The sequence below is a fragment of the Haliotis rufescens genome, unplaced genomic scaffold, assembly GCF_023055435.1.
Source record: "Haliotis rufescens isolate VD_foot unplaced genomic scaffold, xgHalRufe1.0.p SCAF_13, whole genome shotgun sequence".
NCBI classification, from domain to species: Eukaryota; Metazoa; Mollusca; class Gastropoda; order Lepetellida; family Haliotidae; genus Haliotis; species Haliotis rufescens.
The window spans coordinates 30,661,280-30,689,006 of NW_025963813.1; the positions used below are offsets into that span (position 1 = coordinate 30,661,280).

The following is a 27,727-nucleotide window of genomic DNA, read 5'->3' on the forward strand; positions in this document are numbered from 1 at the left end:
GTGCGGCGTTAAACAACAAACAAACAAACAAACAAAACTTTCGGGGTTGCCCAGGTTTGGGCTGTCCTTAACATGACGTGTCATTCGTGACCAACTCGTGTTATTCTGGGACAAGCCGAACTTCTTGCAGGTTACGGAAAGGGGCGAGTGGTGACGAATGATGATGTGTCTGTCGGAGCTATCTAACAAGTCCGCTAATCACAGTATGGTTACAGCCAAGTTGTCGTCCAATAGCTTTGAATGACATTCCTGTGGCACACATGCCGAGCCGTCATATAGCTGGAATATCGCCGAGTGCAGCGTTAAACAACAAGCAAAGAAGCAAAGAAAGAAAGTACCTCTGGCAGCCTTCTCCGTGCCCTGTTCTCAAACGCTGAGTTATGTCTCGAAAGCTGCCAATTTACTAGTATATAGCCATTCTGGTCGAGATGAGTGCTTTTTTTGAAGGCTGAGGGTAACATGCTACACGTGCGTTTTGGCGACAGAATCTGCTTGAAACATGGCAGTTCTTTTGATGGATAGCATTTCTAGGGTAAACTACGATCAAACATGCATTTTTATCAACGGGTATATAAGTAACCTTTATTTTTTCAGGGGGTGATTTATTAATGCCCATGTGTTTAAAAAACGATTTTAAGCGACGAGGAGATATGGTAACGGCTGCTTGAATATTGCAATAAGACCAGCATGCGTGTGCCTGCAGCCACTGCCTGCCGAGAACATACCATAGGGCGATATTCCATGTATACCGTATTCGACGTAATAAGCGCCCACGGCGATATTTGCCAATATATTGGCTGGTGAACAATCCCAAATAGCACCCTTCCGACTGATCAATGTACACACTTCGTGTACTTTTATTCGTGTATGATACGCACTCATGTGTTATAATACCTTATACCCTTAATTACGGGCAATTAAATTCTGGAAAAATATATCTGTCGTGTTTAATACGCACAGACTTTTCTTTTGTATCATTTCAGACTGTCAGCAGAAACCATAAAATTTACGATCTTTCGACTGTTTCACCAAAATTATATTCTAATAAGAGCCCCTATTTATAATTTTGAGAGCGCCCTGGGTGCTTATTACGTCGAATACGGTATATATATGAAACATTAGTTTACATGCCGCCGTCATAAAGCTGGGCTATTTGCGAGTGCGATGTTAACACAAACATAAATCAGTTACAGTGTCCACAATGTCACCTTAAGTATTATTAGTAATAACACTGAAGATGCCTTCAAATGTTTACTCGGGGGCAGGCATTTATTGTGTGGAATAGGACAGAGGGTAAATACATAGTACGAATATAATGAACTTTTCTCTCTCGGGAATTGACTAAAGTGGTTTATTTCATGATTTTCAGCGTGTGTTCTGAATATAAACATATACTCACTAACGAAAAACAAAAAGACGAGTTCCTGCTCTGAAATTGGACGCAGCGCATCAATAACCATGAACCAGTAAGAACTGTGGGCCAATCAACATAAAGAAACAGAGCGTGCCCGGTGCTGTTGTTAACATCACATGGACTTCCTGGTTTGTCGTGGTGGAAAGTGATCGGAGAAATAGTATTGGTATTTCCTGTTATATATTGTTAACATATTTGCCATATTCGCTACTACAATGAAAAGTGTGATTATATTAGTAATTTCAATTGTGCACATATTGTCATTTCTGGAACCCATTGGAGGAGACATTGCAGCCGCAGGATGTTCGTTTCCACACTACGCTGGATCTAAGAAGGATTATCCCAAACTAAAACCATTCATTGGAAAAAGGTGCCTTTTTGAATTAATGTGAATGTTGTTTATTTTTAACTGGGAAATGTCGCAGTTTACTGGGCTGCTAACAATACTGACCCCATTCGCTGATACCGTTTGCTATCTTGGCTTCAAATGTCTGTCCTTGTTGGGAGTCTGACTCTCAGGGTTGTGCATCTTTGGGGGAGTGGTGCCCAAACCTTAGGATCGTGAAAGGGTGTTTGATCGAGAAGAGGTACTTAACCCTAATGAACGTAAAGAGGTGCTTGATCGGAAAGGGATACAAGGGTTAAGGACAGAGTTGGGGGTAACCTACCTTAACCCTAACATTACTAACCTTAAGGGGACGGTCGAGTAGCCTAGTGGTTAAAGCGTTCGCTCGTCACACCGAAGACCTGGGTTCGATTCCCAAAATGGGTACAATATGTGAAGCCCATTTCTGGTGTCCCCTGCCGTGATATTGCTGGAATATTACTAAAAGTGTTGTAAAACAATACTCACTCACTCACTAACCTTAAGGATCGAAGAGATTGCAAGATCTGTGAAGCAAGAGCGAGTGGGCAGCCTGAGGCAGTTTGCAATATAGTAAGCTGTGCCCCGCTTTATCCTTTAACATTAGGGAATAGTGCACTTTACCAGCCACACTTTTTTTCGGATTTCAGTTAGCACTGCAGGGAGGATCAAACTCACTTTGCCAGCTTGAAGCGGAGATAATGATATAATCTGGCCTACCTTTAGAATACAGTACCACAAACTTTTCAAACACATGACAATACCCTATGACATAATTTGTAGTTTTTTGTTGCCAGTCACGCTGGCGAAACAATGCCCTGTGACGTCTGGGGTCATTGATTGTGCATAAGCTCCTCCCAGTGATCTATCATCTCTACAAGCAATGTTATTGCATATGCCCAGTGGTGTTGAGAGTTTTGAATATGTGTTTACTAAATATAGCCTGCGGCAGCACATTTTAGAGCAAGCGCTAATTTATGAAAGTACTTTTATTTTTTAAATATTATTAATTTTTTAGTTTTTCTCGTAATTCAGGTCGCTAACATTGTTATAAATGGGAACTAATATACATTTATTATTTTTTCTGGTTCATTAATTTTCATTATTATGCACAAGAATGCAGTTTATTAGGGATATTATATTGGCGCTGAACACATCCAAATGTCTCCAGTGTTAGGGTAGGTTACCCCGAACTCTATCCTTAGCCCTTGGATCCCCTTTACGATCAATCACCCCTTTACGATCATTGGGGTTAGGTACCTGTTTAGTGGCTATTATAGATTCTATAGCAACTCCTAATATTCTCCACACAAAAACGTCGAGTAAAAAGGATGAAATGATTTTGTGTCGAATATTTTGGCTACTGGAAACTGTCATGGAACATTCACACAAGCCACTTTCACCCGCTACTTTTTTTCAGAACTGATTCAAAAGCGAATTTACCGTTGTGTCGTCACTAACCATGCTCATGCCTCCCTCTTTCCTTACTATTATCCACATCATCCTTACAGTGTTCCCTACCACACTTTTCTGTCACAAAAATCACCCGACAAATTATGAAATAACATGTCATTCATGCGTACTCGCGAGTTTGATGTCTGACGCCTGAAGCCGTTTTCAGTTCGCGCCATGTCGGCACATTCCTCACCACCCGGTATCTTGTAGATTACGGAATGGGAAGAGTGTGCCAAATGGCATCGGGATCATTCGTAAGTGTCCGTAGACTAAAGTCACGAGACACCATGCCTACCCGTAACCTTCGTAAGTGTCCGTCACCTATTCGACCCTTTTCAAACAGTTTTGTAACGTCATAGCCATGACTAGGTAAATTTGCACTTAGTATCACAGTGTGGACATAGCTCAGTTGGTTAGCTGTCGGGCTAACAATCCGAAGGTTGCGAGTTGGCATCCGACGGATTCTCATTAAAACTGGTGGCTTGTCTTTGAGACATATGACCTACGGCAGAGTTGTGGTACTGTATTCTAAAGGTGCTCTGTTAATCTAATGAGCCAATGCTATACCGCGAAACCACAGGCGCTATCAAATAACTGTCACTTTCATGGTCTGGTAAGCTACGTTCTGATTGGTCGGATGAAAGGTCGTTCTGACGTGACCCCTAATGGGATGTCCTCAGATTTTTGTTTAGCGGTAGCGAGAACTACGATCTGATTTTAATTAAATTGGGTATGAAACAAATTTTATAACAGCGGGCGATGCAAAGACCACAATTCAAATGTTAAACCTCTGAGTAGGTCTCACATGAAAGAAGTACGTCTTACAAGGTTACTGTGAGATAGCAAGATACCTGCAATACTAGGGCAAAAGTGGCAGTAGGTTTATAAATTACATGTACCGGTAATACCGTATTCGACGTAATAAGCGCCCATGGCGATATTTGCTAATATATTGGCTAGTGAACAATCCCAATCAGCACCCCTTCTGATTGATCAATGTACACAAGACATATTTATTCTTGTATAATACGTATGTTAGATGCATCCTTAATTATGGGAAATTAAATTATGGAAAAATATATCTGTCGTATATAAACATTTCAGGCTGTCAGCATAAACCACGAAATGTAAGATCTTTCAACTCTGTTGTTTTTCACCAAAATAATATTCTAATAAGAGCCCCCTATTTCTAATTTTGAGATTGCCCTGGGCGCTTATTATGTCGAATACGGTAACCCAAATTTCATGTGTTTAGAAAGCATTTTAATGTGCAATGAATAAAGATCAGTTTTTTGTGATGCATAATTGATCATGAATTCTAATCAATATTAAAGTACTCACGGAAATGAAAAAACCCTGTTTTTTCGACCTCAGATCTTAAATAAAAGCAGTTAATATACAAAATATGTAAATATTCAAACAACTAAATTAGTACTAATTGGGCCGTGGCACAAATACAGCGTATCAAATGTTTTTATGCCTTTTTACACGTAATGTGAATAAAACAGACTATTGTGAAACAGGGCATAACCAGGTGTAAGTAGATCAAGGTGACCTATGATACCTTGACAACAGGTGAGAACAGGTGCATAATGCCTATAGTCTGTTTCTGCTATGTCAAGTTGGACTTTTTATTTTTGAATGTTGAAAGTGCCGACAAATTACTTCCTGTAAAGTACATTTTGTATTGTTCACTGAGATCAAACTAGCAAATCCAGACTAGTACTTTTCGAGTTGTTTTGTTATTTCGTATTTACACCTACGTAACACTTTGTGTCGATTTTTAAATTGAGAAAAACAAGGTTTTTTCATTTCCGTGAGTACTATAGTAGTCTGTTTTGAGTCTGTAAGTTCTTAGCATCGTTTTCAATAGATTTTGGTACCGGTATTACTGTTTAGTGAGTGAGTGAGTGAGTTGGGTTTAACGCCGCTTTTAACAGTATTACAGTTATATCGCGGCGTGTCAGCTTAATGTGGGAGGAAAGCCCGAAGCGATGCAGGTCTCAGACAGTTACCACTTCGGTGAAACCCACGAGCACGGGTATGGTGCTGACAAACCTAGAAACATAATCGGGGCGAACCGGGATTCGAACCCACAATCATTGGTTTCTGGCGTGCCCAAGGGACGCAACTCTGCACAGCGAATCGCGGCGCCTTAGACGACTGGGCCACCCGTGCCCCCGTATTACTGTTTAGATGGTTATAAGCTGAGGTTACTAGACCAAACAGAAATTAACTAGACTTGGGCTTTGGACTTGTGACTTTATTGGGATGATTTGTGCATATAACAAAGCTCCAGATAACTTTTTGAGCAATTGAGTTTTTACATTAGAGTTTCTATTTTAATTGGGTTATTACATTTTTTAATGGGTAACCAATATTTTTTCACTCATTTATTCATCACTCTGTTGGGTTTTCCCCTAATGAGTGAACATTTTAAGATTGAACAAAATGAAATTATGTTTTAGATGTATGTACCTGTTCTAGATATATAGGCTCGACTCGGAAAGTAAATTATCTCGTAATTGTGTTTTGGTAATTAGCTCCTTTGTGCGCATGCTGAAAAATCTTCATTGGGTATTTACGCCAGCTATTTATATACATTGGAGTTTTTCCTTTAATGCACGCGTTTCTGTATTGAAGTTAATTGAAAGTAATTGGGTTTGAATATTTTGGGGGAGTATTTTACGCAAATACACTGCTTATCTGTAGCTCTGATATCACTAACTCACATTCTCATCCAAAGCCCAGAGATCCAGATAAGCTGCGTATCTGCGTGAAATACGCATCAGAAATGCAGAAATACGCAGTAAAATATAATCCAAGCATATCAAATACGCAACGAACATTACAGATACGCTACAAAAATAAAATTTGTGCGTATCATCAAAATATTGTGAAGTAACCCTGCGTATTCGATTAGCAAATCAGCAACTTATTTTGAAAATTATAAACGGGCATTCCGTCAACCTTGCCAAACTCCACGATGACAGTCACATCATGATCATTTGCCATCACACTTTCGTGTGGAAGTATCGTGGTATTTTTGAGTCCTATAAAGCTCTCAAACCCACACGACACCAGTTTGCAGGGACTAGATGAATAGTGTTTTAAAATATTTAACTTAAATACCCACATGTGTAAAAACTAGTGGGTAACAGAAATTTGAATACGCAGATAGAATTACTGATACCCAATGATTTTAACATGCATGGGTAAAATACCCACAGCACCAAAAGCTTATCTGGAGCTCTGAAAGCCCATACATGAAGACTTTCATATCACATCGTTAACACTATTAACACACAGGATTGCAGACAAGAATGAGAAGGTTAGATACTATTTGGTCTACTTTGTAATAATGGCTTGAGCATGTTCATTGTTAATCAGGGATGTGAAATCTCCGCGGAAACGCGGAAAATCGCGTTTTTTAAAACTGTAGTCCTCGGAAAAAAATCATCATCCGCGTAAAAATTTAATTAAAAAATTAAAAAAAACACTCCGAAAAATATGATCGAAAACCGGACATTTGGCGCGGATTGTCCTGTTTTCGATCATGGCTTTCACCAGCATATGTTTTCGGACATCATACGTTTTCTGTCACGAATACTTGCACTATGACGTGGGGTGTGGCATCACACAGAAATTGTAAATACTCAGAGTCAGCTGATGGCTTGTTTTTAAGATAAGTTGTCTTTTAGCCTGTAAGTGAATGAGATGTTTTACAGTTGTTCATGTGATAAGCGAAAAAACTATGAATGTTTCTTCAGCGTCCAAAACCCCGTCATGGGGATATATGTTGTATTAATGTCTTATGTTTGCAATGGAGTTTTGTTTTTTCCATCAAAAGGTAAGTACAAGGTAAGTTTTTTTCAATATGCTTCAACATGGGGAAAGGGTCAGACATTGCACGCTTGTGACAGTTGTCCTTGTGTCTGGGGGATGGGGGTTGAAGTTTATGGCAGTATTGCTCCCAGACCTGGCGGGTAGCCAGGTGCGGGAAAGCTATGCCCGATTTTTTAAAAGTACTGATTTAACTTCGAAATCTGGCATCTTGTTTATTTGACTTATTGACTTTTGCCATTGACTTATTACATTTCTTGGTGTGAATGTTGTCCAAACTGCACAAAATTGCTTAAAATGCAATCAAATGTTTTAAAAATTTCTGGGAGGGCATGCCCCCAGACCCCCCTAGACTTTTCCTCTTTTTTCGGGAAAAGCTGCACACATCCCTGGTTAATGGCTTGTTAAACTGATTGATTCTGGTACAGCATTCCATGCTCAAACCAAAATAAAGACTATCTCATCCAAACCAGGGATGTCAGTGTATCGATAAATAAGTTGATTAATGACGGGTCTAGATAGGAAAGGTTTATCTATTGTTACTAAGCTTTCCAATCACTGATGCCCCTAGTCTGAGTTGTGTTAATGCGTGGGGAATTTAATACAGTAAACTACGGTTATAACGAACACGTTTATAACAAACGGACCGATATAACGAACATATTTTTCGTCCCGACCGTTTGTTGTATAAATGCTGTTTATACGCTAATAACGAACTACGTTTATCACAAACTATATTAGTAGTCCCTTCTATTCGTTATAACCGTAGTTTAGATCTGATCTTGTACTCTAATTTATACTACCATAGTCGCCGTAATAAGTGAGTGGGTATAGTTTTACGCTGCTTTTAGCAATATTCCAGCAATATCACGGTGGGGGACACCAGGAATGGGCTTCACACAATGTACCCATGTCGGGAATCGAACCCGGGTCTTCGGCGTGATGATCGAACTAGGGTACCCCACTAGGCTACCCGACCGCCCCTTTTCGCCGTAATAAGCACCCTGGGCGCATTGACAAAGGAGGACGCTTATTTAAAGCATATGCAGAAATCAAGCGACAATGAAAAACTTAGTTCAAACGTTAATTAAACATTGTTACTAGGTTACTAGGTAAATATATACCCATTCTGTGCTGCTGTTTACTGTAAAAATATGTACTATACACAAGAAATACTGACGGTCATGTAATCTTTCAGTCTTAGAAGTTAGAAGGGTTACTTATATAGATTGCCTACAGATTTGTCTATTAGTTGTTCAGAGGGCGATTATGCGAGCAGAGCGTTTAATAAGGTGAATACAGTATTTAAAAGGAAACAATGTTTTGATGAGTATGTTCCTACTTTACTTCGTGTGTTTCCAGGAGGCACGGGTGGCCCAGTCGTCTAACGCGCCTCAATTTGCTATGCAGAGTTGCGTCCCTTGGGCGTGCCAGAAACCTATGGTTGTGGGTTCAAATCCTGGTTCGCCCCGATTAGGTTTCTAGGTTCTTCAGCACCATGCCCGTGTTTGTGGGTTTCACTGAAGTGGTAAACGTCTGAGACCTGCATCACTTTGGGCTTGCCTCCCACATTAAGCTGACATGCCGCGATATAACCGTAATACTGTAAAAAGCAGCATTAAACCCAACTCACTCACTAACTCACTCACTCCTGTGTTTCCAGCTACAAAGTAACTGATCCCAAGGGAGAGTATACGTATACTGTTGCCATCTGTGCTCCCGCGGGCGGGGTGGATAAAGCAGGTGCAGTGCAGGTTGAGAAGAAGCATCCTGACAATGATCCTGTTGTGCTGGGACTCTACAACAATGCAGACATTATATCTGGAAGTAAGTTGATTGAACAGGTCCCCAACAATTGGGCTTAACAATAATCATTGAAAACAAGATATACTGCAAAACATGAAAATACTATAAGGGTAAAGCTATTTTTCAGGGCATTATCATTTGCAGTAGCCCGAGGTCTTCCATTAACTGCCCGATGAAGGAGGTCATTTGAAAAGACTGGGGGCTTCTGCAAATGATAATGCCCTGAAAAATAGCGTTACTGTTATTATGGCTAAAATGGATGGAATTTGTTATCAAACAAAAAGAATTGACAATATGACGTCACCTACCCCTATCCTATGACATCACCTAACAACGGATTTGATAATGGCCCATCGTCAAGCAATATGAGGGCATTATCAAGTTACAGTGGCCCGCTGATTTCTGATAACATGAGGGTGGTTTAATGATAATTCTATCCATTTTAGCTATAATGTTTTTTAATGGATGTTCATGATGTAGCAACAATGGAATTATTACCATATACGACGTAATAAGCGCCCCACTCTAATAAGCATCCACGGCGACATTTGCTAAGATATTGGCTGGTGAAAAATCCCAATAAGCACCCCTTCCGATTAATCAATGTACACACGACTTATTTATCCTGTATAATACGCACTCTTGTGTTATATGCACCCTTGATTATGGGCAATTAAATTCAGGAAAAATATATCTGTCGTACATAAACATTTAGGCTGTCAGCATAAACCACGAAATTTATCTTTCAACTCTCTTTTTTTTCACCAAAATAATATTCTAATAAGAGCCCCCTATTTTCAATTTTGAGAGCGCCCTGGGCGCTTATTACGTCGAATACAGTATATGCAATGTTTAGACAGAATTTGCATCAATGAATGTGTTTGTTCAACTTTAAGTACTGTTGCCAAATTAGTTTGCCTGGGTGCAAACTTGTTTCGACTTGTGCAACTAGGGTTACTTGTCAACAAGCACCTAGTGCAAGTTGAATCAAGTCCTGCCAGGGAATGTTCCTAACATATGACTCCCTCTGCTGTGAATTTGCTGGAATATTGCTAAAAGCAGTGCAAAACCAAACTCACTCATTCACTCTTACATAGGACTTGGAAAGGGGCCCCGGTGGCCCAGTTGACTAAGGTACCCAATTGGCTGTGAGGAGTTGTGTCTCCTAGGCGTGCCAGAATCATGGTTCGAATCTGATTGCCCTGATTATGTTTCTAGGTTTGTCAGAACTATACCCATTCTTGTGGGTTTCCCCAGAGTGACAAACATCAAGCTGACACACTGTGATATTGACTGAAACTCTGTTTCAAGTGGCGTTGACCGCCTCTGTCGTCTAGTGGTAGAGCGTCTGCCCGGAGATTGGAAGGTCCGTGGTTTGATCCCCGGCCACGTCATGCCAGACATTAAAAGATGGTACTTGTTGTTACCCTGTCTGGCGCTCGGCATTAAGGGGCTGAACAAGGACTGGTCCCTTTGAGTCAGTATACTGTGTCTGAGTGGGGTATTCATGTTAAACTGTGGCATGGTATCTCAGTGGGCTAGCAATATAAAATCGGCATTAATCTAGGCTAGAACAAGGAACCACAGACACACATGCACACAGACACACATGCACACACAGGGGCGGTCGGGTAGCCTAGGGGTTAAAGCGTTCGCTCGTCACGCCGAAGACCCGGGTTCGATTCCCGACATGGGTACAATGTGTGAAGCCCATTTCTGGTGTCCCCCGCCGTGATATTGCTGGAATATTGCTAAAAGCGGCGTAAAACCATACTCACTCACTCACTCACTCACATGCACACACACACACACGCACACACGCACACACATACTCAAAGACGTGCATGCACATCGCTATATAAGTGCAATAATCTTGAACACTACGTTTTCGGTTATACCCCATTTCACCTCACCTCAAAGTGGCGTTAACCAAACTTCATCACTCACTCTGACATATCTCTGGAATAACAACTGGCTGTGTTAGTCAAAATCTCTTGATGTGACCTAACTGTAAAGATGCTTGTGCACACATCAAACACTGGAACCAAAAGAAGAAATGAAATTGGTGAAGACGAACCATAAAATGGACAAATTCTTATTTCTTAATCAACAACATTGCATGTTCTGTTCTTGGGAACATTTTGTGTAAATGATAAAAAAAATGAAATTAAACATGTTAAAGAAGATGAATATTAAATGGACAAATATGTATTTCTTAATCAACAACATTGCATGTTCCGTTCTTGGGAACATTTTGTGTAAATGATAAAAAAATGAAATTGATGAAGTTGAATATTAAATGGACACATTGCATGTTCTGTCAGCTGATTGGTTGTACTTGGAGTACCTGGGAGGAAAAACCTACAACCGCCACTGCAGTGGGGAAGGGCGCCGCGCAGTCATCATGCTCACCTGTGATGAGTCCATTTCAGATGTAAGGCCAGTTTGGAATATACTGTTGTAACAGCTTGTCAATTCACAGATACTATTGTACCCGTGAAGATCCGGGGTAGAATAGGACTTCAGCAACCCATGTTTGCTGTAAAAGGCAACTTTGCTGGTCGTAAGAGGCGACTAACGGGATCAGGTGGTCAGGCTCGCTGACTTGGTTGATGCATGGATCACTGGATTGTCTGGTCCCGACTCGATTATTTACAAACCGGCGTCATATAGTTGGAATATTGCTGAGTGCGGAGTTAAACAACAAACAAACAAACAAACACTATTGAATATTGAGAGTAACAATAACTTCCCGAGCTTGTCCCCATGGAATCTTCTGTGGGTAGAGTAGGTCTCCAGTACCCCGAGCTTGTCCCCACGGAATCTTCTGTGGGTAGAGTAGGTCTCCAGTACCCCAAGCTTGTCCCCATGGAATCTACTGGTGTAGAGTAGGTCTCCGGTACCCCAAGCTTGTCCCCATGGAATCTTCTGTGGGTAGAGTAGGTCTCCAGTACCCCAAGCTTGTCCCCATGGAATCTTCTGGTGTAGAGTAGGTCTCCAGTACCCCAAGCTTGTCCCCATGGAATCTTCTGGTGTAGAGTAGGTCTCCAGTACCCCAAGCTTGTCCCCATGGAATCTCCTGTGGGTAGAGTAGATCTCCAGTACCCAAAGCTTGTCTCCATGGAATCTCCTGGTGTAGAGTAGGTCTCCAGTACCCCAAGCTTGTCTCTATGGAATCTTCTGTGGGTAGAGTAGGTCTCCAGTACCCCAAGCTTGTCTCCATGGAATCTCCTGGTGTAGAGTAGGTCTCCAGTACCTCAAGCTTGTCCCCATGGAATCTCCTGGGCTAGAGTAGGTCTCCAGTACCCCTAGCTTGTCTCCATGGAATCTCCTGGTGTAGAGTAGGTCTCCAGTACCCCTAGCTTGTCCCCATGGAATCTTCTGTGGGTAGAGTAGGTCTCCAGTACCTCAAGCTTGTCTCCATGGAATCTCCTGGTGTAGAGTAGGTCTCCAGTACCCCAAGCTTGTTTCCATGGAATCTCCTGGTGTAGAGTAGGTCTCCAGTACCCCTAGCTTGTCTCTATGGAATCTTCTGTGGGTAGAGTAGGTCTCCAGTACCCCAAGCTTGTCCCCATGGAATCTTCTGTGGGTAGAGTAGGTCTCCAGTACCCCAAGCTTGTCTCCATGGAATCTCCTGGTGTAGAGTAGGTCTCCAGTACCCCAAGCTTGTCTCCATGGAATCTCCTGGTGTAGAGTAGGTCTCCAGTACCCCTAGCTTGTCTCCATGGAATCTCCTGGTGTAGAGTAGGTCTCCAGTACCCCAAACTAGTCCCAATGGAATCTTCTGTGGGTAGAGTAGGTCTCCAGTACCCCAAGCTTGTCTCCATGGAATCTCCTGGTGTAGAGTAGGCCTCCAGTACCCCTAGCTTGTCTCCATGGAATCTTCTGTGGGTAGAGTAGGTCTCCAGTACCCCGAGCTTGTCTCCATGGAATCTCCTGGTGTAGAGTAGGTCTCCAGTACCCCAAGCTTGTCTCCATGGAATCTCCTGGTGTAGAGTAGGTCTCCAGTACCCCAAGCTTGTCTCCATGGAATCTTCTGTGGGTAGAGTAGGTCTCCAGTACCCCAAGCTTGTCTCTATGGAATCTCCTGGTGTAGAGTAGGTCTCCAGTACCCCTAGCTTGTCTCCATGGAATCTTCTGTGGGTAGAGTAGGTCTCCAGTACCCCTAGCTTGTCTCCATGGAATCTTCTGTGGGTAGAGTAGGTCTCCAGTACCCCAAGCTTCTCTCCATGGAATCTCCTGGTGTAGAGTAGGTCTCCAGTACCCCAAGCTTGTCTCCATGGAATCTTCTGTGGGTAGAGTAGGTCTCCAGTACCCCAAGCTTGTCTCTATGGAATCTCCTGGTGTAGAGTAGGTCTCCAGTACCCCTAGCTTGTCTCCATGGAATCTTCTGTGGGTAGAGTAGGTCTCCAGTACCCCTAGCTTGTCCCCATGGAATCTTCTGTGGGTAGAGTAGGTCTCCAGTACCCCTAGCTTGTCTCCATGGAATCTCCTGGTGTAGAGTAGGTCTCCAGTACCCCAAACTAGTCCCAATGGAATCTTCTGTGGGTAGAGTAGGTCTCCAGTACCCCAAGCTTGTCTCCATGGAATCTCCTGGTGTAGAGTAGGTCTCCAGTACCCCATGCTTGTCTCCATGGAATCTTCTGTGGGTAGAGTAGGTCTCTAGTACCCCAAGCTTGTCTCCATGGAATCTTCTGTGGGTAGAGTAGGTCTCCAGTACCCCAAACTAGTCCCAATGGAATCTTCTGTGGGTAGAGTAGGTCTCCAGTACCCCTAGCTTGTCTCCATGGAATCTTCTGTGGGTAGAGTAGGTCTCCAGTACCCCTAGCTTGTCTCCATGGAATCTCCTGTGGGTAGAGGAGGTCTCCAGTACCCCAAGCTTGTCCCCATGGAATCTTCTGTGGGTAGAGTAGGTCTCCAGTACCCCAAGCTTGTCTCCATGGAATCTCCTGGTGTAGAGTAGGTCTCCAGTACCCCAAGCTTGTCTCCATGGAATCTCCTGGTGTAGAGTAGGTCTCCAGTACCCCTAGCTTGTCTCCATGGAATCTCCTGGTGTAGAGTAGGTCTCCAGTACCCCAAACTAGTCCCAATGGAATCTTCTGTGGGTAGAGTAGGTCTCCAGTACCCCAAGCTTGTCTCCATGGAATCTCCTGGTGTAGAGTAGGTCTCCAGTACCCCTAGCTTGTCTCCATGGAATCTTCTGTGGGTAGAGTAGGTCTCCAGTACCCCAAGCTTGTCTCCATGGAATCTTCTGTGGGTAGAGTAGGTCTCCAGTACCCCAAGCTTGTCTCTATGGAATCTCCTGGTGTAGAGTAGGTCTCCAGTACCCCTAGCTTGTCTCCATGGAATCTTCTGTGGGTAGAGTAGGTCTCCAGTACCCCTAGCTTGTCTCCATGGAATCTTCTGTGGGTAGAGTAGGTCTCCAGTACCCCAAGCTTCTCTCCATGGAATCTCCTGGTGTAGAGTAGGTCTCCAGTACCCCTAGCTTGTCTCCATGGAATCTCCTGGTGTAGAGTAGGTCTCCAGTACCCCTAGCTTGTCCCCATGGAATCTTCTGTGGGTAGAGTAGGTCTCCAGTACCTCAAGCTTGTCTCCATGGAATCTCCTGGTGTAGAGTAGGTCTCCAGTACCCCAAGCTTGTTTCCATGGAATCTCCTGGTGTAGAGTAGGTCTCCAGTACCCCTAGCTTGTCTCTATGGAATCTTCTGTGGGTAGAGTAGGTCTCCAGTACCCCAAGCTTGTCCCCATGGAATATTCTGTGGGTAGAGTAGGTCTCCAGTACCCCAAGCTTGTCTCCATGGAATCTCCTGGTGTAGAGTAGGTCTCCAGTACCCCAAGCTTGTCTCCATGGAATCTCCTGGTGTAGAGTAGGTCTCCAGTACCCCTAGCTTGTCTCCATGGAATCTCCTGGTGTAGAGTAGGTCTCCAGTACCCCAAACTAGTCCCAATGGAATCTTCTGTGGGTAGAGTAGGTCTCCAGTACCCCAAGCTTGTCTCCATGGAATCTCCTGGTGTAGAGTAGGCCTCCAGTACCCCTAGCTTGTCTCCATGGAATCTTCTGTGGGTAGAGTAGGTCTCCAGTACCCCGAGCTTGTCTCCATGGAATCTCCTGGTGTAGAGTAGGTCTCCAGTACCCCAAGCTTGTCTCCATGGAATCTCCTGGTGTAGAGTAGGTCTCCAGTACCCCAAGCTTGTCTCCATGGAATCTTCTGTGGGTAGAGTAGGTCTCCAGTACCCCAAGCTTGTCTCTATGGAATCTCCTGGTGTAGAGTAGGTCTCCAGTACCCCTAGCTTGTCTCCATGGAATCTTCTGTGGGTAGAGTAGGTCTCCAGTACCCCTAGCTTGTCTCCATGGAATCTTCTGTGGGTAGAGTAGGTCTCCAGTACCCCAAGCTTCTCTCCATGGAATCTCCTGGTGTAGAGTAGGTCTCCAGTACCCCAAGCTTGTCTCCATGGAATCTTCTGTGGGTAGAGTAGGTCTCCAGTACCCCAAGCTTGTCTCTATGGAATCTCCTGGTGTAGAGTAGGTCTCCAGTACCCCTAGCTTGTCTCCATGGAATCTTCTGTGGGTAGAGTAGGTCTCCAGTACCCCAAGCTTGTCTCTATGGAATCTCCTGGTGTAGAGTAGGTCTCCAGTACCCCAAGCTTGTCTCCATGGAATCTCCTGGTGTAGAGTAGGTCTCCAGTACCCCATGCTTGTCTCCATGGAATCTTCTGTGGGTAGAGTAGGTCTCTAGTACCCCAAGCTTGTCTCCATGGAATCTTCTGTGGGTAGAGTAGGTCTCCAGTACCCCAAACTAGTCCCAATGGAATCTTCTGTGGGTAGAGTAGGTCTCCAGTACCCCTAGCTTGTCTCCATGGAATCTTCTGTGGGTAGAGTAGGTCTCCAGTACCCCTAGCTTGTCTCCATGGAATCTCCTGTGGGTAGAGGAGGTCTCCAGTACCCCAAGCTTGTCCCCATGGAATCTTCTGTGGGTAGAGTAGGTCTCCAGTACCCCAAGCTTGTCTCCATGGAATCTCCTGGTGTAGAGTAGGTCTCCAGTACCCCAAGCTTGTCTCCATGGAATCTCCTGGTGTAGAGTAGGTCTCCAGTACCCCAAGCTTGTCTCCATGGAATCTCCTGGTGTAGAGTAGGTCTCCAGTACCCCAAACTAGTCCCAATGGAATCTTCTGTGGGTAGAGTAGGTCTCCAGTACCCCAAGCTTGTCTCCATGGAATCTCCTGGTGTAGAGTAGGTCTCCAGTACCCCTAGCTTGTCTCCATGGAATCTTCTGTGGGTAGAGTAGGTCTCCAGTACCCCAAGCTTGTCTCCATGGAATCTTCTGTGGGTAGAGTAGGTCTCCAGTACCCCAAGCTTGTCTCTATGGAATCTCCTGGTGTAGAGTAGGTCTCCAGTACCCCTAGCTTGTCTCCATGGAATCTTCTGTGGGTAGAGTAGGTCTCCAGTACCCCTAGCTTGTCTCCATGGAATCTTCTGTGGGTAGAGTAGGTCTCCAGTACCCCAAGCTTCTCTCCATGGAATCTCCTGGTGTAGAGTAGGTCTCCAGTACCCCTAGCTTGTCTCCATGGAATCTTCTGTGGGTAGAGTAGGTCTCCAGTACCCCAAGCTTGTCTCTATGGAATCTCCTGGTGTAGAGTAGGTCTCCAGTACCCAAAGCTTGTCCCCATGGAATCTTCTGTGGGTAGAGTAGGTCTCCAGTACCCCAAGCTTGTCTCCATGGAATCTCCTGGTGTAGAGTAGGTCTCCAGTACCCCAAGCTTGTCTCCATGGAATCTCCTGGTGTAGAGTAGGTCTCCAGTACCCCAAGCTTGTCTCCATGGAATCTCCTGGTGTAGAGTAGGTCTCCAGTACCCCTAGCTTGTCTCCATGGAATCTTCTGTGGGTAGAGTAGGTCTCCAGTACCCCAAGCTTGTCTCCATGGAATCTTCTGTGGGTAGAGTAGGTCTCCAGTACCCCAAGCTTGTCTCTATGGAATCTCCTTGTGTAGAGTAGGTCTCCAGTACCCCTAGCTTGTCTCCATGGAATCTTCTGTGGGTAGAGTAGGTCTCCAGTACCCCTAGCTTGTCTCCATGGAATCTTCTGTGGGTAGAGTAGGTCTCCAGTACCCCAAGCTTCTCTCCATGGAATCTCCTGGTGTAGAGTAGGTCTCCAGTACCCCTAGCTTGTCTCCATGGAATCTTCTGTGGGTAGAGTAGGTCTCCAGTACCCCAAGCTTGTCTCTATGGAATCTCCTGGTGTAGAGTAGGTCTCCAGTACCCAAAGCTTGTCCCCATGGAATCTTCTGTGGGTAGAGTAGGTCTCCAGTACCCCAAGCTTGTCTCCATGGAATCTCCTGGTGTAGAGTAGGTCTCCAGTACCCCAAGCTTGTCTCCATGGAATCTCCTGGTGTAGAGTAGGTCTCCAGTACCCCAAGCTTGTCTCCATGGAATCTCCTGGTGTAGAGTAGGTCTCCAGTACCCCAAGCTTGTCTCCATGGAATCTCCTGGTGTAGAGTAGGCCTCCAGTACCCCTAGCTTGTCTCCATGGAATCTTCTGTGGGTAGAGTAGGTCTCCAGTACCCCGAGCTTGTCTCCATGGAATCTCCTGGTGTAGAGTAGGTCTCCAGTACCCCAAGCTTCTCTCCATGGAATCTCCTGGTGTAGAGTAGGTCTCCAGTACCCCTAGCTTGTCTCCATGGAATCTTCTGTGGGTAGAGTAGGTCTCCAGTACCCCAAGCTTGTCTCTATGGAATCTCCTGGTGTAGAGTAGGTCTCCAGTACCCCTAGCTTGTCTCCATGGAATCTTCTGTGGGTAGAGTAGGTCTCCAGTACCCCTAGCTTGTCTCCATGGAATCTTCTGTGGGTAGAGTAGGTCTCCAGTACCCCAAGCTTCTCTCCATGGAATCTCCTGGTGTAGAGTAGGTCTCCAGTACCCCTAGCTTGTCTCCATGGAATCTTCTGTGGGTAGAGTAGGTCTCCAGTACCCCAAGCTTGTCTCTATGGAATCTCCTGGTGTAGAGTAGGTCTCCAGTACCCCTAGCTTGTCTCCATGGAATCTTCTGTGGGTAGAGTAGGTCTCCAGTACCCCTAGCTTGTCCCCATGGAATCTTCTGTGGGTAGAGTAGGTCTCCAGTACCCCTAGCTTGTCTCCATGGAATCTCCTGGTGTAGAGTAGGTCTCCAGTACCCCAAACTAGTCCCAATGGAATCTTCTGTGGGTAGAGTAGGTCTCCAGTACCCCAAGCTTGTCTCCATGGAATCTCCTGGTGTAGAGTAGGTCTCCAGTACCCCATGCTTGTCTCCATGGAATCTTCTGTGGGTAGAGTAGGTCTCTAGTACCCCAAGCTTGTCTCCATGGAATCTTCTGTGGGTAGAGTAGGTCTCCAGTACCCCAAACTAGTCCCAATGGAATCTTCTGTGGGTAGAGTAGGTCTCCAGTACCCCTAGCTTGTCTCCATGGAATCTTCTGTGGGTAGAGTAGGTCTCCAGTACCCCTAGCTTGTCTCCATGGAATCTCCTGTGGGTAGAGGAGGTCTCCAGTACCCCAAGCTTGTCCCCATGGAATCTTCTGTGGGTAGAGTAGGTCTCCAGTACCCCAAGCTTGTCTCCATGGAATCTCCTGGTGTAGAGTAGGTCTCCAGTACCCCAAGCTTGTCTCCATGGAATCTCCTGGTGTAGAGTAGGTCTCCAGTACCCCTAGCTTGTCTCCATGGAATCTCCTGGTGTAGAGTAGGTCTCCAGTACCCCAAACTAGTCCCAATGGAATCTTCTGTGGGTAGAGTAGGTCTCCAGTACCCCAAGCTTGTCTCCATGGAATCTCCTGGTGTAGAGTAGGTCTCCAGTACCCCTAGCTTGTCTCCATGGAATCTTCTGTGGGTAGAGTAGGTCTCCAGTACCCCTAGCTTGTCTCCATGGAATCTTCTGTGGGTAGAGTAGGTCTCCAGTACCCCTAGCTTGTCTCCATGGAATCTTCTGTGGGTAGAGTAGGTCTCCAGTACCCCAAGCTTGTCTCCATGGAATCTCCTGGTGTAGAGTAGGTCTCAAGTACCCCTAGCTTGTCTCCATGGAATCTTCTGTGGGTAGAGTAGGTCTCCAGTACCCCAAGCTTGTCTCTATGGAATCTCCTGGTGTAGAGTAGGTCTCCAGTACCCCTAGCTTGTCTCCATGGAATCTCCTGGTGTAGAGTAGGTCTCCAGTACCCCAAACTAGTCTCCATGGAATCTTCTGTGGGTAGAGTAGGTCTCCAGTACCCCAAGCTTGTCTCCATGGAATCTCTTGGTGTAGAGTAGGTCTCCAGTACCCCATGCTTGTCTCCATGGAATCTTCTGTGGGTAGAGTAGGTCTCCAGTACCCCAAACTAGTCCCAATGGAATCTTCTGTGGGTAGAGTAGGTCTCCAGTACCCCTAGCTTGTCTCCATGGAATCTTCTGTGAGTAGAGTAGGTCTCCAGTACCCCTAGCTTGTCCCCATGGAATCTTCTGTGGGTAGAGTAGGTCTCCAGTACCCCAAACTTGTCTCCATGGAATCTCCTGGGCTAGAGTAGGTCTCCAGTACCCCTAGCTTATCCCCATGGAATCTTCTGTGGGTAGAGTAGGTCTCCAGTACCCCTAGCTTGTCTCCATGGAATCTCCTGTGGGTAGAGGAGGTCTCCAGTACCCCAAGCTTGTCCCCATGGAATCTCCTGGTGTAGAGTAGGTCTCCAGTACCCCAAGCTTGTCCCCATGGAATCTTCTGTGGGTAGAGGAGGTCTCCAGTACCCCAAGCTTGTCCCCATGGAATCTCCTGGTGTAGAGTAGGTCTCCAGTACCCCGAGCTTGTCTCTATGGAATCTCCTGGTGTAGAGTAGGTCTCCAGTACCCCAAGCTTGTCCCCATGGAATCTTCTGTGGGTAGAGTAGGTCTCCAGTACCTCAAGCTTGTCCCCATGGAATCTTCTGTTGGTAGAGTAGGTCTCCAGTACCCCAAGCTTGTCCCCATGGAATCTCCTGGTGTAGAGTAGGTCTCCAGTACCCCAAGCTTGTCCCCATGGAATCTTCTGTGGGTAGAGTAGGTCTCCAGTACCTCAAGCTTGTCCCCATGGAATCTTCTGTGGGTAGAGTAGGTCTCCAGTACCCCAAGCTTGTCCCCATGGAATCTCCTGTGGGTAGAGTAGGTCTCCAGTACCATGAGCTTGTCCCCATGGAATCTCCTGGTGTAGAGTAGGTCTCCAGTACCCCAAGCTTGTCCCTATGGAATCTTCTGTGGGTAGAGTAAGTCTCCAGTACCCTGAGCTTGTCCCCATGGAATCTCCTGGTGTAGAGTAGGTCTCCAGTACCCCAAGCTTGTCCCCATGGAATCTTCTGTGGGTAGAGTAGGTCTCCAGTACCCCAAGCTTGTCCCCATGGAATCTTCTGTGGGTAGAGTAGGTCTCCAGTACCCCAAGCTTGTCCCCATGGAATCTTCTGTGGGTAGAGTAGGTCTCCAGTACCTCAAGCTTGTCCCCATGGAATCTTCTGTTGGTAGAGTAGGTCTCCAGTACCCCAAGCTTGTCCCCATGGAATCTCCTGGTGTAGAGTAGGTCTCCAGTACCCCAAGCTTGTCCCCATGGAATCTTCTGTGGGTAGAGTAGGTCTCCAGTACCTCAAGCTTGTCCCCATGGAATCTTCTGTGGGTAGAGTAGGTCTCCAGTACCCCAAGCTTGTCCCCATGGAATCTCCTGTGGGTAGAGTAGGTCTCCAGTACCATGAGCTTGTCCCCATGGAATCTCCTGGTGTAGAGTAGGTCTCCAGTACCCCAAGCTTGTCCCTATGGAATCTTCTGTGGGTAGAGTAGGTCTCCAGTACCCTGAGCTTGTCCCCATGGAATCTCCTGGTGTAGAGTAGGTCTCCAGTACCCCAAGCTTGTCCCCATGGAATCTTCTGTGGGTAGAGTAGGTCTCCAGTACCCCAAGCTTGTCCCCATGGAATCTTCTGTGGGTAGAGTAGGTCTCCAGTACCCCAAGCTTGTCTCCATTAAATCTTCTGTGGGTAGAGTAGGTCTCCAGTACCCCGAGCTTGTCCCCATGGAATCTCCTGTGGGTAGAGTAGGTCTCCAGTACCCCAAGCTTGTCTCCATGGAATCTCCTGGGCTAGAGTAGGTCTCCAGTACCCCAAGCTTGTCTCCATTAAATCTTCTGTGGGTAGAGTAGGTCTCCAGTACCCCAAGCTTGTCTCAATGGAATCTCCTGTGGGTAGCGTAGGTCTCCAGTACCCCAAGCTTGTCTCCATTAAATCTTCTGTGGGTAGAGTAGGTCTCCAGTACCCCAAGCTTGTCTCCATTAAATCTTCTGTGGGTAGAGTAGGTCTCCAGTACCCCAAGCTTGTCTCAATGGAATCTCCGGGGCTAGAGTAGGTCTCCAGTACCCCAAGCTTGTCTCCATTAAATCTTCTGTGGGTAGAGTAGGTCTCCAGTACCCTAAGCTTGTCCCCATGGAACTCCTGTGGGTAGAGTAGGTCTCCAGTACCCCAAGCTTGTCCCCATGGAATCTCCTGTGGGTAGAGTAGGTCTCCAGTACCCTGAGCTTGTCCCCATGGAATCTCCTGGTGTAGAGTAGGTCTCCAGTACCCCAAGCTTGTCCCCATGGAATCTTCTGTGGGTAGAGTAGGTCTCCAGTACCCCAAGCTTGTCCCCATGGAATCTTCTGTGGGTAGAGTAGGTCTCCAGTACCCCAAACTTGTCTCCATGGAATCTCCTGGGCTATAGTAGGTCTCCAGTATCCCAAGCTTGTCTCCATTAAATCTTCTGTGGGTAGAATAGGTCTCCAGTACCCCAAGCTTGTCCCCATGGAATCTTCTGTGGGTAGAGTAGGTCTCCAGTACCCCAAACTAGTCCCAATGGAATCTTCTGTGGGTAGAGGAGGTCTCCAGTACCCCAAGCTTGTCCCCATGGAATCTTCTGTGGGTAGAGAAGGTCTCCAGTACCCCAAGCTTGTCTCCATGGAATCTTCTGTGGGTAGAGTAGGTCTCCAGTACCCCAAGCTTGTCCCCATGGAATCTTCTGTGGGTAGAGTAGGTCTCCAGTACCCCAAGCTTGTCTCCATGGAATCTTCTGTGGGTAGAGTAGGTCTCCAGTATCCCTAGCTTGTCCCCATGGAATCTTCTGTGGGTAGAGTAGGTCTCCAGTACCCCAAGCTTGTCTCCATGGAATCTTCTGTGGGTAGAGTAGGTCTCCAGTACCCCAAGCTTGTCTCCATGGAATCTCCTGGTGTAGAGTAGGTCTCCAGTACCCCAAGCTTGTCCCCATGGAATCTTCTGTGAGTAGAGTAGGTCTCCAGTACCCCAAGCTTGTCCCCACAATGGAAGCCAGGGCAGAATAGGTGTACAATTTCAGACCTCTAACACCCTGATATTTTGTTTGATGTGAAACAGTAATATAATATTCCAAATCTTCTGGAATAATGCATAGGCAATACTCACATGACTAGTAGGGATTAGTCATGCTTCCTGTGAATGTCCAAATATTTTGTTTGAGATTGACACCTGCGTTGTTTATTGTTTTTCAAGTTGCAAGCCCAGATGGTCATATTGGAAGAAAACAAAAACAAGTCTGCTGGCTGCTACTATCTGTTTGAGCTGAGTCATCAGGATATCTGCCCAAATAAGCCAGCCAGTAACCTCAGCCTGGGCTCCATCTTCATCATAGTGTGAGTTGTACAGCAGTATATTGGGTTCCATGTACCTCGATACTATAGGGGGGCGGTCGGGTAGCCTAGTGGTTAAAGCGTTCGCTCGTCAAGCCGAAGACCCGGGTTCGATTCCCGACATGGGTACAATGTGTGAAGCCCATTTCTGGTGTCCCCCGCCGTGATATTGCTGGAATATTGCTAAAAGCGGCGTAAAACCATACTCACTCACTCACTCACTCGATACCATAGATGCACTTTGAGTGCGATACCATTTGTATCCCGATACTATGGGTTCGATACGATTCATATCCTGATACTATGGCTGCAATATGAATAGTATCCTGAAACTATGGGGGCAGGACGAATTATAACCCGATAGTATAGGTGTGATACGATTTGTATCCGGATAATATGGTGATACAATTCATATCCCATTACTATGGGTGCAGTATGAATCCTATCCCAATATTATGGGTGCAGTACAAATCGTATCCCAATACTATGGGTGCAGTACGAATTGTATCCTGATACAATGGGTGTGAGACAATTCGTATCCCGATACTATTGCTGCAGTACGAATTGTATCCTGATACTATGGGTGGGATACAATTTGTATCCTGATACTATAGGTATGATACGATTCGTATCCCGATACTATAGGTGCGATATGATTCGTATCCCGATTCAGTACTTTCATGTCATAAGTTGATATTCTTTCTTTTTGGAGGTGAATCACACACCCTGAATCATTTGTTTTTGAATTTCAGAGATGGAAGATGGGAACTTGTAAGGCAGAAACATTAGCTAGAGGGCCCTGTGAATGTTATGCTATGTATAGCCAACCGGCAAATACTAGAGATTCAATATGAGCTGGTTATTGCACAGTTTCAGTTTATATTATCTCCCCGGCATATAATGCAGGGGGATATAGCGATCAGCCAATCTGTCTGTCCGTCCATCTGTCCGTCTGTAATCATTTCCTTTTCCGGGGCAGAATTCGAAAACCATTCAGTGTATTTGATCGAAACTTGGCAAATCTATCAGGCACATACTGAAGTGGTGCCTTTTGATATTTGGGGATTTTTCTAATTTTTATCTTTTTTTCTATTTTTATGGAATGAAGTTGGACATAGACTCAATTGGGGATGGGGTTCGTTTCCGGGGCAGAATTCGAAAACCATTCAGTGTATTTGATCGAAACTTGGCAAATCTATCAGGCACATACTGAAGTGGTGCCTTTTGATATTTATTTTTTTACGAATTTTTATTTTTTACAATTTTTATGGAAAGAAGTTGGACCTAGACTCCATTGGGGAACGGGTTCGTTTCCGGGCCAGAATTCGAAAAACCATTCAGTGGGTAAACAATGTATGCTTCTTAAAGAACATTAAACTGTTGACTCATTACATACAGAATTGCACATTTACTAGTGGTTACTTTACAGACAGCTGCCGGGGGGATATGTCATCTTTCTGATGACTCTTGTTCACATGTTTTTACACCAATACAACTTGTAATGTCATCTATCGTGTGTATTGGGATACAGGGGTTGTAAAATGCTGTATTGTTACACCCCTATTGTAAAGTGACTCATCATCATGTATATTTCTTCCCTATTCTGTCTTTCCTGCCTTAGAATGGCCAAGTTGTTGAAGGCACAGGAAGTCACTGTACAGAGTTGTGGCTCTTATGCATGCCCAGATCCTATGATGATTAGTTTGAATCCCAATTTGCCCTGATGATGTTTGAGTTTGTCAGCACCATACCTGTGCTTGTAGTTACCAAAGTGGTAGCCGTCTAAAATAAGGATCACTTTTGGCTTTCGTACCATACCAAACTGTCCTACCATTATACTCTGTTCAAAGTGAGGGGGCACGGGTGGCCCAGTCGTCTAAGGCACTGCGATTTGCTGTGCAGTGTTGCATCCCTTGGGCATGCCAGAAACCTGTGATTGTGGGTTCGAATCCCGGTTCGCCCCAATTATGTTTCTAGGTTTGTCAGTACCATACCCGTGCTCGTGGGTTTCACTGAAGTGGTAAACATCTTAGACCTGCATCACTTCGGGCTTTCCTCCCACATTAAGCTGACATGCCGTGATATAACTGGAATAATGTTAAAAGCAGCGTTAAAACCAGCTCACTCACTCACTGTTCAAAGTGGCTTTTAACCATCTCAAATGCTCACTCGCTTACCCTGCAATCTAAGGGTAAGTTGTGCATTGGAATCTTTTTCACGATTTTCCATAAATACTGACTTTGGCCTTGGACCCCTTTTACCACACATTTGCTATGTTAGAGTTATGACTGTTTGGGGGTTAATTGGGGGATGATTGCAATGAAGTGTCTGCTGTGATAGCCTCGATAATCCAGTGTGTTATCAGACACATGGGGATTCCAGGTTATGATTGACCCCTAGCAACCTGTGCTGGTTGTAACAGGCAACTTAATGGATTGGGTGGTCAGGCTTGGTGACTTGGTTGATTGGTCATTTGCTCATAATATCAATCACTGGATTGTCTGGTTCAGGCTCGATTGTTTACCAGTCGCCATCCTATAGCTGAGTAAGGCATTAAACAATAAACACGTTCCTGTTACAGCATGTTCAGTTTGATAGCTGTGTACCTCTTCTTCGGCTTCCTGTATCAGCGGTTTGTTCTCGGCGCCAAGGGAATGGAACAAGTACCAAATTACGGTTTCTGGCTGGACTTTGGCAACTTACAAGCAGTGAGTAGCTCAGTTGGACATGTGAGCATGGTGAGACAGAATGAATCCCCTGTACCCCATGTGGGAATTCCTGTGATGAATATATCCCCTGTACCCCATGTGGGAATTCCTCGGAACAAATATATCCCCTGTACCCCATGTGGGAATTCCTCGGAACAAATATATCCCCTGTACCCCATGTGGGAATTCCTCGGAACAAATATATCCCCTGTACCCCATGTGGGAATTCTTCAGAACAAATATATCCCCTGTATCCCATGTGAGAATTCCTGGAAACAATAGATCCCCTCTATCCCATGTCGGAATTCCTGTGATGAATAAATCCCCTGTATCCCGTGTGGGAATTCCTGGTATCAATAAATCCCCTGTACCCCATGTGGGAATTCCTGTGATGAATATATCCCCAGTATGCCATGTGGGAATTCCTGGGAACAAATATATCCCCTGTACCCCATGTGGGAATTCCTGTGATGAATATATCCCCTGTACCCCATGTGGGAATTCCTGGAAACAAATAGATCCCCTCTACTTAAGTGGGTATTCCTGTTATGAATATATCCCCAGTACCCCATGTGGGAATTTCTGTGATGAATATATCCCCAGTACTTCATGTGGGAATTCCCCGAATCAGTAAATCCCCTCTACCCCATGTGGGAATTCCTGGGAACAGATAGATCCCCTCTACCTCAAGTGGGAATTCCTGTGATGAATATATCCCCTGTACCCCATGTGCGATTTCCTGTGATGAATATATCCCCTGTACCCCATGTGGGAATTCCTGGGAACAAATATATCCCCTCTACCTCAAGTTGGAATTCCTGTGATGAATATATCCCCTGTACCCCATGTGCGATTTCCTGTGATGAATATATCCCCTGTACCCCATGTGGGAATTCCTGGGAACAAATATATCCCCTCTACCTCAAGTTGGAATTCCTGTGATGAATATATCCCCTGTACCCCATGTGGGAATTCCTGGGAACAAATATATCCCCTCTACCTCAAGTTGGAATTCCTGTGATGAATATATCCCCTGTACCCCATGTGAGAATACCAGAAGAGAAAAGATACCCAAAATGCCAAGTAGGGATTACCAGGATAAATAAATGCTCACTGCCCCATTTGGGAATTTCTGTGATGAATAAAACCTGAGTACCCCATATGAGAATTTGTGAGAAGAATAGATTGCTAATATGCCAAGTAGGAGTTCCCGCGATGAGTAAGTCCACAGTACCCCATGTAGGAATTCCAGAGAAGAGATCTTCATTCCTTGCTGATGCTATTACATTCCCTCAGTCTTCGTGTACGAGTGTCCATTTGTTGAGGTGGTTGTGCACTGGTGTGACTCCATTAGGATCCACTGGTCATGGGCGTGGCTTCACAAACCACCTTGATTAGGAGTGGTTGTCGGGAGTATAGGCTCAGTCCAGGTTTCCTTACCACATGAGACCGCCTCTGTGGTCTAATGGTAGAGCGTCCGCCCGAGTGGAAGGTCCGGGGTTCGATCCCCAGCCGCGTCATACCAAAAGACGTTACAAGATGGTACTTGTTGTTACCCTGTCTGGCGCTCGGCATTAAGGGGCTAAAACAAGGACAAGGAGTCAGTATACTGTGTCTGAGTGGGGTATTCATGTTAAACTGCGGCATGGTATCTCAGTGGGCTAGCACTATAAATCGGCATCAGTCCGGACTAGTACAAGCAGCCACACACACACACGTGCATGCACGTCGCTATATAAGTGCAATAATCTTGGACGCGACGTTAAAACCCATTTCACCTCACCTCACCTTACCACGTGAGGGGTGGTCGGGTAGCATAGTGGTTAAAGTGTTCGCTCGTCACGCTGAAGTCCCGGGTTTGATTCCCGACATGGGTACAATGTGTGAAGCCCATTTCTGGTGTCCCCCGCCGTGATATTGCTGGAATATTGCTAAAAGCGGTGTAAAACCTTACTCACTCACTCACTCTCTTACCACAGGAAGCTGACGTGCCATGATGTAGCTGACAGCAGAGATGAACCCGACTCACACTCTCATTCTTTGTTGTAGGATGGCTGCAACTTTGTGTGCCGGACTGGAGAAAATCGTGGACCACGCACGTACAAGGGGGTTGGGGATGATCAGTTGGACGATATGGAGGAGAGAGACGACCACCTGCTGCCCATGTAGAGGGGTCGGACGGGGAGTTGGGGTGGGGATGGGTGGGATGGGGGGTGTTTGGAGAAGCTAACGTATTTGCCTTATCGCGTGGTCAGAGGAACCTTACGTTGGGGGGCGGGGCAACATGGGGGAGGGAACAGTGTAGCTTATATAGACTTATTTGTCTTGTGGGTTGGGGTTGTTTTTTTTATATTTTTCTATGAATCAGAGTGTTTTGGATGGTTACAGGTTAGAAATTAAGTGTGCTAGACCAGAGTAGTTGAATAAAGGAAGAACTAATAACTTTTCTACCAGTACCAGAGTAGTGGGGTGGCCTCGTGGTTCAAGCGTTTGCTCGTCGCAC

At 45.5% G+C, this 27,727-nt stretch overlaps 1 protein-coding gene across 1 annotated transcript; it reads left to right on the forward strand.

The window, feature by feature from the left end:
• The first annotated feature begins 1,504 nt into the window (after window positions 1-1,504).
• LOC124117794 (cation-dependent mannose-6-phosphate receptor-like) lies at window positions 1,505-27,429 on the forward strand. The gene is made up of 6 exons (XM_046479806.2): window positions 1,505-1,784; window positions 8,740-8,903; window positions 11,207-11,316; window positions 22,380-22,519; window positions 25,098-25,224; window positions 27,274-27,429. The coding sequence occupies exons 1-6, from the start codon at window positions 1,630-1,632 to the stop codon at window positions 27,391-27,393; spliced, it is 816 nt and encodes a 271-aa protein (XP_046335762.1). The 5' UTR covers window positions 1,505-1,629; the 3' UTR covers window positions 27,394-27,429.
• Window positions 27,430-27,727: the final 298 nt, after the last annotated feature.

What these genes read in the sequence shown, in the direction of transcription:
- LOC124117794 (XM_046479806.2), top strand. Translation starts at nt 1,630, where the DNA reads ATGAAAAGTGTGATTATATTAGTAATTTCAATTGTGCACATATTGTCA. An exon ending in AAACCATTCATTGGAAAAAG is followed by an intron (nt 1,785 to 8,739) that starts GTGCCTTTTTGA and finishes CTGTGTTTCCAG; the next exon opens with CTACAAAGTAACTGATCCCA. An exon ending in ACTTTGGCAACTTACAAGCA is followed by an intron (nt 25,225 to 27,273) that starts GTGAGTAGCTCA and finishes TCTTTGTTGTAG; the next exon opens with GATGGCTGCAACTTTGTGTG.